General features: G+C 39.1%; 1 protein-coding gene across 9 annotated transcripts in view; it reads left to right on the forward strand.

Moving 5' to 3' along the window:
• The window catches only part of ANKRD26 (ankyrin repeat domain containing 26), a 57,539-nt gene that overhangs the window by 22,688 nt on the left and 21,186 nt on the right, over positions 1-13,665 (forward strand). For 8 of the 9 annotated variants that reach the window (XR_014172557.1, XR_014172558.1, XM_081928900.1 and 5 more), the window contains 8 exons: positions 607-815; positions 1,211-1,360; positions 3,488-3,521; positions 4,659-4,800; positions 5,609-5,825; positions 6,359-6,542; positions 10,400-10,546; positions 12,388-13,344. Coding sequence is in view for 7 of the 9 variants with exons in the window: in XM_081928900.1 (XP_081785026.1) it covers positions 607-815; positions 1,211-1,360; positions 3,488-3,521; positions 4,659-4,800; positions 5,609-5,825; positions 6,359-6,542; positions 10,400-10,546; positions 12,388-13,344 (2,040 nt within the window). In the remaining 2 variants the exon portion in view is untranslated. The remainder of the gene's footprint in view (positions 1-606; positions 816-1,210; positions 1,361-3,487; positions 3,522-4,658; positions 4,801-5,608; positions 5,826-6,358; positions 6,543-10,399; positions 10,547-12,387; positions 13,345-13,665) is intronic. The other variant, XM_081928895.1, reaches the window with a different exon arrangement.

Raw genomic sequence — 13,665 nt, forward strand, 5'->3', positions numbered from 1 at the left:
TTTGTTTTTATCATGTATTTTTTTTTTTTTTGTATTTCTATGCTGTGAACCACCTTGAGATCTACGAATCAAGGGCAGTTTACAAATTTAATAAATAAATGAATAAATTTAATAGTTGACTATACTAACATGAAAAGGCTGTAAATAGGTGCAATGGCCTAACAAATTCACTGCACCCATTTTAAGCAGGGTAAGAATTTGGGCCAAAATGTGAAAGTGGCTTCTGAACATGGTATTGATCAATATTTCCATTTACTGTCATTCTTGCTTGGCACTCTTCACTTTTGCTGTGTGAAATGTTACTCTTGTAAGATTCATTTTCCTCATTTATAGTATTGTTGGTCACTTTTCTAAATAATATTTTATCTGCTTTCACTTAAATATTGTGTGTGTTTTTCTGTCACTAATACATGTATTCTTTCATTACTACCAATTTGTACTTGCAATACAAATACTTATTAACTTGCAAGCTTAGTAGTGTGTGTTTTCTTTTCAAGGGTGAAATGGTTGTTTTCCTGGAGTGTTGAGCAAAAAAAAAAAAGAACAATTAAAATTAATTGGCTTTCTACTTGCATTCTGACAAATATATTGACTTGTTTGTTTTAGGTTGAAGAGGAAAAAAGGAAGCAGAAATGGGAGGAAATGGAGGTCATTGGAAAAAAAGAAACTGCAAATGTTGGGAAAAAACTGGCTATGAATATTGAACAAAGGGATCTAAAGCCCTCAGAAAATGAAGGTGAAATTATGGAAGAAAGTCAATTAATGAGCAAAATTTCCTCAGACAGAAAGGGATTACTTACAGTAACTTTTAAGAAGTGAGTATGAATAATAATATACACATCTGTACTCATATGAATGTACTGAATGAGTTTGCACAAGGAGATAAGTAACTATACAACCATCAGATGTAGACTTTATTTACATCTCCTTCCTGGACATGTGAGAGCATAGTTCATCATTTTGAATTGAAATAGTCATACTGTTGTAGTTAGTAGCATTTAGTTCTAATTTTCCTCAAAGAGTCCCAAAAATCATCTTCCAATAATTTTTCCATCTTTACGTATGTTATGGTTTCATTTTTGTCACTGTATAATTTTTTTTGTTTTGCTACAGGTGTATTTGTTTTAACCCAGTGCAAATTATTTAAGGTAGTGTGGCTTACAATATTTTGCTGTAGATTCTTAAACACTATATTTTATCTGCATTTGAGGGAAAATCCTATTGCCAAGGTGAAGGATGTAGAAAAAACTGAAAATAAAAAATGGATTTCAAAGCAGAAAACCAGTCAGGAGATTATTGAAAATCTACATGAACTTCATGATGACAGCAGTTTAAGTGAAGCATCTTTGGAAGAAGAGAGGTACTAAAAGCCATAATGTTGTTTGTTTACAGGGGTCAGCAAACTTTTTCAGCAGGGGGCTGGTCCACTGTCCCTCGGACCTTGGGGGGGGGACTATAATTTTTTTTTTATTTTGGGTGGGGGGAGAACGAATTCCTATGCCCCACAAATAACCTAGAGATGCATTTTAAATAAAAGGACACATTCTACTCATGTAAAAACACACTGATTCCCGGTCCGTCCACGGGCTGGATTGAGAAGGCGATTGGGCCGGATCCGGCCCCCGGGTCTTAGTTTGCCTACCCATGGTTTAGAACATTAGAATCATAGAATTGTAGAGGGATATCCTGATATCCTGGATTACCCTGCAATCCAGGATATCAGTGTGGGACCTGAACCCACAACTCTGAAATCAAGAGTATTAAGCTCTACATACCGAGCTTATCCCACCATTGAATGCATGTTACTTGTTTGATGGGTGTAAAAAGCTCTGTTATTTGGAATAATGGCAGCGATATATTTAGCCAAGTATCGCATCTCCAGATTTACCAGAGCCTTCCAAGTTCTCCTGACGAAGCCTTTGCAATTATGTGTTCATGCTGCCATTTTGCATTTTGTTTAATTTTGAATTTGCCAGAGCTATGCATCAGTTCTCTGGGTATCCTGAATTATCAGGTGATTCAGGATGTGTTCTTATATTTTTGAATCTGTGCCTCTAACAAAGTGTCTCAAAGCCTCACAGAGACTCCGTAAGATTCCAAGTGTCTCTGTAGTCTCAACTCAAACGCCTCATTATTTCAGGAAGCTGACTCAGGAAATACTCAGAGCTTAAGAGGTGTGGGGATCATTTGTTTAGACCAGTATTCAACAAACTTGGGTACCAGCAGTTGTTGCACTACAATTCCCATCATCCCTGACCGCTGTTCCTGTTAGGTAGGGATAATGGGAGTTGTAGTCCAACAACAGCAAGGGGCCCCAGGTTTGAGAAACACTGGTTTAGACACACAGGTCTAACTTTTAATCACAGTTAATTATTTCCTGAAAGGGATACGGGTGGCACCGTGGGTTAAACCACATAGCCTAGGACTTGCCAATCAGAAGGTCGGCGGTTCGAATCCCCGCGACGCGGTGAGCTCCTGTTGCTTGGTACCTGCTTCTGCCAACCTAGTAGTTTGAAAGCACATCAAAGTGCAAGCAGATGAATAGGTACCGCTCTGGCAGGAAGGTAAACGGCGTTTCTGTGCGCTGCTCTGGTTCGCCAGAAGCGGCTTAGTCATGCTGGCCACATGACCCGGAAGCTGTACGCCGGCTCCCTCAGCCAATAAAGCGAGATTAGCGCCGCAACCTCAGAGTCGGCCACGACTGGACCTAATGGTCAGGGGTCCCTTTACCTCTACCTAATTATTTCCCAGGGCACTCCAATCATAGTGATCTGTTGTGGGACAATTAAAAGCTGTGTTTTTAATGTGGATCTACGTCTGTCCTTATGCAAGTCAATAGGGACATCTCAGTTGTATCCCCACAAACTCAGGGAAGGGATGTCTAGCAGCCTCCTCCCCTTTTTACCACTACTACCCTGAACCATTAGAGTAGCAGGATCATTGTGTGTAAGAAGGTGACATTTCCTCTACCCTAATTTCTTGGGAGTTCCATACTCACACCTTGCCCCTATGCTTCCTATTGTACCCACCAAAAACAGTCAAGGGGATGACCATATTGTATCTGGTTCTGATAGAAAAATGAAAAAGTTACATACTTTTCTTTCAATTAAAACATCAAACTTTAAAACATCAGACTTTAAAAGTGCCTTGCATGCACCCTCACACTGGGTTTATCTGCCTAAAATTTGACAGGCTTCTGCACTTTGTTGGGGCTGCTACAGGGGCTGCTAATTTCATCCACTTAAGTTAAAATATATGTACTGTTTTTAGATTCCTCATTATAGTGAATGATGGGGAAGCAGTTTCGTTTTTAACAGATCTAATGTAGTTCCAGATAAAGAGCCTAATTAGAAACACACAAAGTGGCTCCAAAACAGACTGAGCTGCTGCCCAAAGACACAGATACAAAATTTGTGTACATTTTTAAAGTTAAATGTAGTTTACTTGCAACACTTTCATACTGAAAAGTGTTATGTTTGTTTTCTAGACATCAAGCCCGAAATGTGAATGAAACAAAAAAGGTACTGTAAAACAGGCTGTCAAAATTTTACCTTAACTTGTAAACATTTGTACAGAACTATTAGTGGCAAGGATATTTTCACCAATTTTTGAGGAAGAAAGAGTGGCCACACTCATGACATGCTGATCCAAGGTTTAGGATAATGTGCAAAAGCAGGAATGAGTTATAGCAAGCCTTGGACATGCATATTCCCTGGATGTGTGAAGAGATGTCTGCGTGGAAACAATCTGTACTTGGTGGTTGCTAGCAAAATAACTGTTGCAGTTAGACACTAATAATGTCACTTTCAGGAAGTCAGTTTAATGTTTCAGTCAGACCAATGAAACTTTATGACTTCTTTTAATACAGAACTGGATATGAGCTATAATAAAGTTGTGAATGAGGGGCAAATTATGCCAATATTCTGGTCATGGCTATATAGGACTGTTAAAGAAATTGGGAGAAAAGAAGTGTGGCTACCAGCACCTGGAGAGTTAGAAATCAGCAGCACTATTAGGAAAGCTAAGAGCTGTTTAAAAGTTGTTAAGTAGGCAAGTTCTCAGCTAGCCTTCCACCTAGGGAGAGCCAGCTAATGACACTATAGGTGTACCGCTATTAGGCATTCAACTAAACAAGGCAAAATGCTTTGGCATAAAATCCAGAAACTGTCTGGAAGTGGGTGAGCTGACGGAGAATGTGGCACAGGCATATCATGTGGTGCCCTCCATGTGTTATTAGACTACAACTCCCATCAGCCTCAGACAGCATAGCAAATGGTCAGTTTCAGTGGGAGTTATAATCCAATATTTAGAAGGCTACCCTCGATGTAGCGCAAAGATGGGTTTGTGTAACAAGCTAAACCCTGGTTTGCTTGCATATTAGACGTCAGGCCATTGTTTAGGGCCAAACTGTAGATCTGTTCGCATTTGGACAAGAGGGGAGGATCATGGCACCAAGGTCAAGGACAGTCATGCTTCTCAAATGTTTTGTAGTGAAATAACCAGCATATGAACTGATCATGATTTGATTTGACTGAATTGTGCTGAACTGAGCTATTGCTGTATTCTTGAAACACTATTTATGGCCTAATAGTTAAAAAGAAATGGGCTGATTTGTTATGATGTTTTACTCTATTTGATTATGTATTTATTACTTATAGATCTATAGAGCAATGGGAGTTGCCAATGATTTTGATGACTTAACTCCGTCTTCAGATACACCTACAGACGATATTGAGTTACCTACTTCATTCTATAGAGAAGCTATGATGTTGATAGAAAAACTTAGTTTGGATAGTAAAGGTAAGCACAGTGCTATTGTTACCCATAATATTCAGAACAAAATAAATTTAACACCCAGCAGTGTCAACCTGCTTGCACAACTTTTGCTCTTGTAAACAAGACTTCCTCTCCCCCTATTTTACCCTGTATGCCCCTAAAATCTAATTGGCAGGGTAAGGGTGGGGCCATCTGAATATGTTTGTATGTCCTCCTCTGGGTGATTTGCAGTAGATCAGCAAGGATTTTTAACTCCTAGCAATAGCAGCAGCAACAAAGCAACCACTCATCAGGGAATTTGGACCAAACAACTAGCAGTATGTTGATGACATTCAGCTCTGTCTCTCCCTTCTATAAGTGTTAGAAGAGGCAGTGCAAGTCCTGAATTACGGCCTGGAGACAGTAATGTGGATCAGTAAGTTGAACCTTAATCCAAACAAGACTGTGGTCCTGTGGGTGGGTAATTCCTATGTCTGAGATTTGGTGGAACAGCTTGTTCTGAACAAGGCTGCACTCCTTGAAGGAGCAGGTTCATAATCTGGGTGTGTTCCTACAGCCATCATTGTCACTTGAGGCCCAGATTCTTGGAAGTGCAAGTGCATTTACAATACATGTGCAGCACAGCCCTCAACACTGCGGTGAATTCGGAACCCTAAACTTACCAGAAATTCCTTGTGTGAATCACACCTCAAGAGTACAATCAATATGTGTGTTTTTTCCAAGCACATTTTTCCAGGGTATTGACATAAAGCTATACATCACTCACTTTTTCTTGCTGCTATGAATTAAAATTTTGAACAAGTAAGTTAATACTACACTGTTTCCCCTAAAGCAGATTCTGTGAGTCTCCTGAAAATTCAAAATATATGTCATGAATATGAAAGTTTAATTGAACGTGAAAGAGGATGTTCTATTCATCTTCGAGGAAAAGTAAAAAAAATTGAGAATGAGAAAAAAGAGCAACAGAGAATACTGGAAGAAATGACAGAAATGAAATCTACACTGGATCATAAAAAAGTTGAATGGGAAAGTACTATCAGCAGTCTCAAGTAAGCTGTCATAAAAAAATTCAATTCTGATGATCTAAAAAAAATGGAATCAGTTTTATTAGATACTCCTGCTGTAAAAAGTTGGAGACTTCCTAGGACGGAGTCAGCATTGTTAAGCTAAGGTTTGATTAGAGTAGCCTGTTCTTAAACTGGAACAACATACAGAAATGGCATCACTTGATGTCTGCACATTGTCACATTCCCACAGGGACCTATGTGCTTAAGTCCAAAATGTGTAGGCCGAATGTTGCTATCAGTGTGCATATGTTTTATTACTTACCTTCTGTTTTTGTGTTGTAAACTGCCCTGAGATCTATGGATGAAGGACTGTAAACAAATTTAATAAAAATAAAAATACTACAAAGGTCACTGTGTAAACATTATAGTCTAATGAACAGGTGGCTGGAGCAGGGCAAACAAGCACAGCTCCCTCATGCACATAGCCTCAAACATCTCTTATAGAGGTATTTTAACCTAACATTAAATGCATGCCTCTGTATTCATACGCGTCTTTCAAAATGGTTATTTGCCAGATTTTCTTTGAAACAAGAAGAAGAAAAGAGGACAAGTGCTGAAAGGTTGTACGAGGAAAACCAAGAACAGTTAAGGAAGAAAGAGGAGCAGTACTATAAACAAACAGAAGAAAAACAACAACTTGAGTTAATGCTGAGAAGTCTGGAAATGGAATTTAGAACACTGAAAAACCACTTGAAACAGGTTAGATTAATTTGGAAACATTAAACTGTAGAGTTGGAAAGAACCCAAAGGGTTTTTAGTGCAAACCATTGCAATGCAGGAATCACAGCTAAAGGCAATGGAGAAATAAAGTAAAAATGCCTATGAAAGTACTGAAAACTTTTTTAACAGCTTGGATTTGTAGTAAGCATTTGTCTGAAACTACAAATTTAACTATTGTACTCTCGTGTTATATTTGGTTGTTTACAAAGAATATGAACAGAAATCAGTTTTTTGTGGTAGGAAGTTCTTACTCATATTCCATTACCTCTGAGTCTAACATAAATTGGTTTACAGGGTGATCCTAATTATGTTTACTCATGATAAAGTCCCATTTAGTTCAATAATATTTACTTTGGGCTAAATATAGTTAGAACTACTGTCTTAGTAACAAGCATTATTTCTGAACATTAAATTTGGCCTGGGATCAGTGCTTGAAATACAGCTCACCATCACCACCAATCTTTTGTGATGCATCTCCTTAGCTCCTGTCTTAGAAAGCTCCAGAGATGACTTAATTTGTCTCCATACTTCTATTCAGGGACCTCCCATGCCTCCCTACCTTAAGCTACCTTACTGTGCTGGCTGGTATCAAACCATCTATCCTGTGATTCATTCATGCAGATCCCAGGCAAGATCTCACTTTAACTAGTTGCTTGCCTGCCTGTCCTTGCTCTGGGTTTTGTCAGCTGATTCCAGAAACACACTCAGAATTCCGGCTATCTTTGAATCTAGGTACATTTTCTGGTCCAGGCAAGTGGGAACAGCTTTGCTAACTTGGGCTATGTCGGAATCCAAAATAACCCTGACTCCAGAAACAGCACATTCTTTGACTCCTCCCTGTCTTGTCTTCCTTAATTCCTTGCTGCAATTTAACTCTGGCACACAGAAGGGGTGCTTTCTGTCTTGTTGGGGTGGAACTTGCAGGTCTAGGGGCAAATGGTGAACTTCTGCTGCTGAGAAAATGCATAGCCTTAGCCAGCTTCTTTGTGAAGATCCAGATTGGATAAAATCAGTGTATAGATTTCTGAAAGAAGTTATGTAGAGTTGAAGGGGTGTTGAGAATACATTCCCCTACAAAACAAGGCAAACCCATGTGAATATTATTTTGTCCACAGTGGGAACACAGACTAGTACAGAGAGGTTGCTGGCCAAAGGGATCTTGACTAATGAAAGCAATAATTCACTGTGCATCACTGATAAGCTGTAGCAGATGATTCTGTTTCTGGAAGGTTTTCTGTTTGGTGAGCCTAGCATAGGAGGGAGGGCTGAACAGAGATTGTCTCTCCCTTTCTGGAGAACTAGTGAGTGCAAAAAAATGAAGATTTTTCAGATCTATGCTTTGTTTTGCAACAGGTGCCAATAAATAATGCTCATGAGAAAGTAGACCTAGTTATTCTATTTCAGCAATAGGGACTGTGTCTTATGAGGACCAATAAGAGACAGTGAAATTGGAAGTCAGGAGGAGGTGGAGCTTATGGGTCCACTTCATGAGCATTATGGACCCCTTTACTCCCCCACTTCATAATTCAAGTGTTGATTTTTCTCTTATTTGATTTCTCCATTTAGCCAAGAGCATTGACCTACCTTTTTAAAATGTCAAACTATTCCAGGTACTGAGCAAAATAGGGATGGGCTCCACATTCATGTCTTGGGTTAAACTGATGTATTCTAAGCCTACTGTCTCAATATATGTAAACAAAGTTCCACTAGAAACCTTTAGGTTAAAAAGAGTGCTTGCTAGGACTGCCCATTCTCTCCCGTATTATTTAATCTATTTATCGAACTCTTGGGTGAAATCATCCAATCAAAATTTAGGAGTAAGTATCTAAAATTAATTTTCTATGCAGAAGTATTGCAATGATTGCCAACCGTTTTGGGACTTAGGGGGACATTTGTGATTTTGAGAAGATGCTGAAGGGACCAGTCAGAAAATGGCCTAATACTAAATCGCTGCCATTTCCAAAAGAGCAGAAAAGGAACATAAAATGTTTCAAGTGTGGGAAAATCTGTTTGTTTTATTTTAAATAGAAATGCAATGCAGAATCTTTAACCAGGTGGCCTATGTGCCAGCTTACTCATACTGACGGTGAGCAGTTCAAGACCGCAGTTCTCTCTTCTTCTGATTTAAAAAGAATCACCTTGGACTGGACAACCCTATACATAGGAGACACTTTCAAATAGAGAACTGCCTACTTTTAAACATGTATAAGTGGTATACGTGTCTACTTAGAAATAAATGAGAAATACATTTTGAATAAGGTTTACCCTCTGATAGGTGTGCATACGTCAAAGAGAGTGTAAGCTGAGCAGTCATTGTACACAACAACCAGCCCATGGTCAAAATTCTAAATAGTATATGCAGTCTTGCTACTTTAGCATCTGTTAAAGGCATGAATGAAAAAACGTGACTTCGAAAGATCCAGAAAGGCTGCCTAAGGCCTATTTTATGACAATGTTTGATCTCCTAAATACCAACCTGATAGAATACCAAATACCAACCTGATAGATATAAATATTAAATCCCCTAATTTACGTAAAAGAAATAACTGATAATCAGTAAGCATGTTTTGCTTAATTAGATCTTACTATTTTTGTTGCATTTAGCTTAAATGTTTTAGGGAGCAAAAGGAAAATAGACTTTTAAAAAGTTTAGTGACCTCATAATTAACTAGATAGGCCAAGTGTTTTGTGATGTCAGCTGAAGCTCAGAAGGAGAAATGGCTATGTCAGTTCTGTAATAGACAGCTTTACAGTGCTCATCCATATTTTAATGTTTACACTGTTTAAAACAGTATGCATTCTCCTCGTTTGAGTTCAGTTTTAAAGATTTTTGCCCCTTTCTCTTTCCTTTTGATACTGAAGAAGCAGCATACTTAAGGACTTTTTGTTACTCCTTATTTGCTTGATACCTTGAGTCTGAATTTCCTTTCACAAATAGTTTCATGCTTCTAGGTGGTATGTTAAACTGAACAAAATGTTTTAGTAGAGTGAGAAAATGCAAAATACTTAGATGACATTGAAAATGTTTGGTCATCTGCCAAATCTGATTACTGAAAATTGGTCATTACCAGCATTCAGAATATGTAGGAGTATTTTTATCTGGTGCCTATGAAGGCTGGGGTAAGCTACCAGCTGTATTCTGATTTTAATAGAATGAAGAAAATTGACCAACCTAATCAGGAATGGATTTCCTCACTTTCTAGTTATCCTCGGGGCAACTCCAGCACTTACCTATTGGGCAGAAAATTTACATCTGGTAGATATCAAGGAAGCTTGCTTCCTAGTCTTTCCTTTTCTATTCCTCCTGTGAGAGAAAGCATTTTAGGGAGGATCAATTCCTCATCAAATGCATTAGATTTGAGTTTTAAGGAAACGCCTCAGGCAATGCAAGACCTTGTGAATGCTGTTCGACAAATGGTAAGCTTGTTCAGAAAAATGACAAACTCAAAATTAATATGCAAGTTCTAGGTTTTTTCACAGCTTACGTATTTTGAAAAAAGGTAACATGTACTTTCTGTTCTTACAACAATAGTATGTGCTTTGAACTCCTTTCTTATCAAACAAAAGAAGATACTTCAAAAAAATTAAACTAATACTCTTTCGAAAATATGAGAAATTGAGAATTTCACCTTAATTTCTGTTAATTCCATAAACAGAATAAATACCTGGAAAAGTGATTATTACGTATAACGTTCTGTGCAGTGACTTCTGTTTTTACTAAAAGTTTTCACTTTTAGTGTATTTTTTAAGGACAGCTGTGTTCTGAATTGAAATGTGTGGTTTTTTAAAAAAATTGTATATCGTTCTTTTAGATATCTTTAAATGCATTTTTGTAGATTGAAGAAGAACGCAATGAAGCCCAGCAACAGCTGTCACAAGAAAAGTCTGCCAGAGCTCTGCAAGAGGGTATTTTGAATAGTCACCTCTGGAGGCAGAAGGAATTAGAGGAAGAGTTGAAAAAAACAGCAGTTATACAGTCAGAGGTATCCATTTTATCAAATCCTTAAAAGTGTAAGAGAGTTAAGTGCAAATATTTTTCCAAGACGCACTAGCACAGAACAGTTCTATAAACTTACAGGACAGTAAAATTTTGCTTTGAGTTCACTTTTACTAAACCGGGATTTCTTGCAGCAAATTTCTAAAGTGTGAGTATGCATTCTTGCACTCATGGATATACTGTATTGGCCTGAATATAAGCTGCACCTTTAAAATTGGGGGGGGGGGGGAGAGAGAAAATACCCGAATATAAGCCACTCCATTCCTTGCTGCTCCTGGCTGCATAGTGGGGGGGGGGGGAGGAGCCATGCTGCATTGCCGACGGACTTTCCCCTTCCTTGCTTGCTCCCTTCCTGGCCTTGGGGGAGAGGATGGGGGGTACGCGTGGGACAGGCACTGCTTTGCCACACTCCTGGCTGTATACCGTAAGGTTGCAAATATAAGCCGCATTTTAACTTTTCACAGTCGGAATTTGGGGGAAAAGTAGGCTTATATTCAGGCCAATAGGTAAAGGTACCCCTGCCCGTTCGGGCCAGTCTTGCCAGACTCTAGGGTTGTGCGCTCATCTCACTCTATAGGCCGGGAGCCAGCGCTGTCCGCAGACACTTCCAGGTCACGTGGCCAGCGTGACAAGCTGCATCTGGGGAGCCAGCGCAGCACACGGAACGCCGTTTACCTTCCCGCTGGTAAGCGGTCCCTATTTATCTACTTGCACCCGGAGGTGCTTTCAAACTGCTAGGTTGGCAGGCTCTGGGACCGAACGACGGGAGTGCACCCCGCCACGGGGATTTGAACCACCAACCTTCTAATTGGCAAGCCCAAGAGGCTCAGTGGTTTAGACCAAAGCACCACCCTTATCTGAAAGTAACCATCTTGTGACTGAGTGGAATCCAATGAAATTCCCAGGCCTCGCTTGAATCAGAGTTTATCTAAGTACATCTTCATTTGTTCTAGAAGTACTAGGCGCTGAGGTTTTACCCACAGCGCCACCCGCGTCCCTTATATTCAGGCCAATACGGTATGTCAAAGAACTCACTATGTTCTAGTTACGGTTTCTTGGTACGCTTAAAGACCTTCATTTGTCACACTTTCATGTGGATTGTATTGTTTGTGCATAAGTTTTAGTTAAACATGATTTATATCTGTATGCAAGATATTTCCAGGTGTACAATAGGCTATGGGATTGGGAAGCAATTCGAAGGGGTTCAGGTTCCAGAGAGGTCTCTCCTGAACCAATGAGCAGATCAGATTATGGCCTGCTTCTGGAATTTGCACTCCACCAAAATCTTTTAGTCTTTCTTCTTCCTCTTTCTTTAACAACCACTGCATAGGGGAAAAAACATGGATCTATAAGAGCAGCCATGTTTCTTTCCATATGCTGTTCGTGAAGGTGGCTGTTATCACTAGTTCTCTCAAGGTAATTGCAGCCCTTTTTACATCTTGCATGGCAACAACTATGCTTCCTGTCTGTTCCAGCTGGTAGATATCAAAGATGTCAGCTGCCTTGTGGCTTCCTCTTTGTGGAATGCCCTCCCCAGGGAGGCTTGCCTGGTGCCATCATTACATATCTTTAGGAGCCAGGCAAAGACATTCCTCTTCTTCCAGGCCTTTAGCTATTTAAAGCTGGTGGGGGTATTTTTTATTTTTTTGTTATTATGCTATTTATTTTTTGAGGTTTTATCCTGTAATCTGCCCTGTGGTCCTCAAATGAAGGGTGGAATATAAATCAAATAAATAAGTATATAAATCCATGATAATGATGAGGAAAATAAAAGAATTTTGGAAGATTTTTTTAATTAACTTTACCTTATGTTTGTAAATCATTCAGGTGACTGATAATCATGCCCAAGAAAAGGAACTGTTAAATAAAAATAGAGTGCTTGAAGATGAACTAACAGTGTTAAGATTAGAGCTTGAACACATAAGAGTCAAGCACCAGGAAGAGGAAACTAGATATTTGGAAGAAAATGAAGCTTTGAAAGAAAAAATAGAAGAACTTAAAAAGGAGCTGAAAGTAAATGAAGAAACTTTGACTCAAACAATTTTTCAGTACAATGGACAAATCAATTTATCAAAAACAGAAGTTGCAATCCTAACATCCAAATTAGAGCATTTTAAAGAAAATAAAGAAAGATTGGAGGGAGAACTTGACTCAGTTCGTTCCCGCTCAACTTCTGCTGCTCAGGAACTTGAACGATGCCAGATATTGAAAAATGATCTTGAACGAACACTGCAACGAGAGTGCGATGAATGGCTTCGCTTGAAAGAGAAACTGAACCATGATCTATGTCATCTACGAGAAACCAACAATGGCATGTCTGAGCAATTAAGAAAAGCTGAAAGTAAAGCTAATAGTCTCGAACACGAACTTCATCAGGTAACACATAGTCTTAGAGAAAAAAGCATGCAATTAGAAAGCGTTCAAAGGGATTTAAATCAGGCACACTGTCTAGTGAAGGAACTTGAGAATACACGACAAGTTGACAAGGAGCAAATGAACAAATATGTGGTAAAACAGGAATCTATGCAGGAACGATTAGCACAGCTCCAGAGTGAAAATCTTCTACTCCGGCAGCAATTTGAAGATTTTCAAAACAAGGGTATTATCAAAGAAAAAGTAGTGAGTGATGTCCAAGATCGATTCAATGATATTTTCAATAAACTCAGAGCTGATACCGAAAAACAAGTGCAGATGAAGGAAGAGGTAAATAAGGAATTAATTGCAAAATGCAATAATTTGAAGGAGGAAGTCTTGAAATATGAAGCAGAAAAAGCAGATAGAGAGGTAAGTGTGATATATTCAATCAGTGCATCTCTAAACATTAAAATAAAAGTGATGCAATCCTCTTAGCCACTAGCAAAAGTCTGATTGCATTAACAAATCTCTATTTGCACCTAGCAGTACTATGGTTTGACATGGAGAGCTTTCTGCAATTGTCTTCTAAATGAGCCTTATCCTCAGATGTTAAAATTGCACATTGTATAATACTGTGGGGGACGCGGGTGGCGCTGTGGGTTAAAGCCTCAGTGCCTAGGGCTTGCCGATCGAAAGGTCGGCGGTTCGAATCCCTGCGGCGGGGTGCGCTCCCGCTGCTCGGTCCCAGCG

Source organism: Podarcis melisellensis (assembly GCF_964234715.1).
Source record: "Podarcis melisellensis genome assembly, chromosome: 10".
NCBI classification, from domain to species: Eukaryota; Metazoa; Chordata; class Lepidosauria; order Squamata; family Lacertidae; genus Podarcis; species Podarcis melisellensis.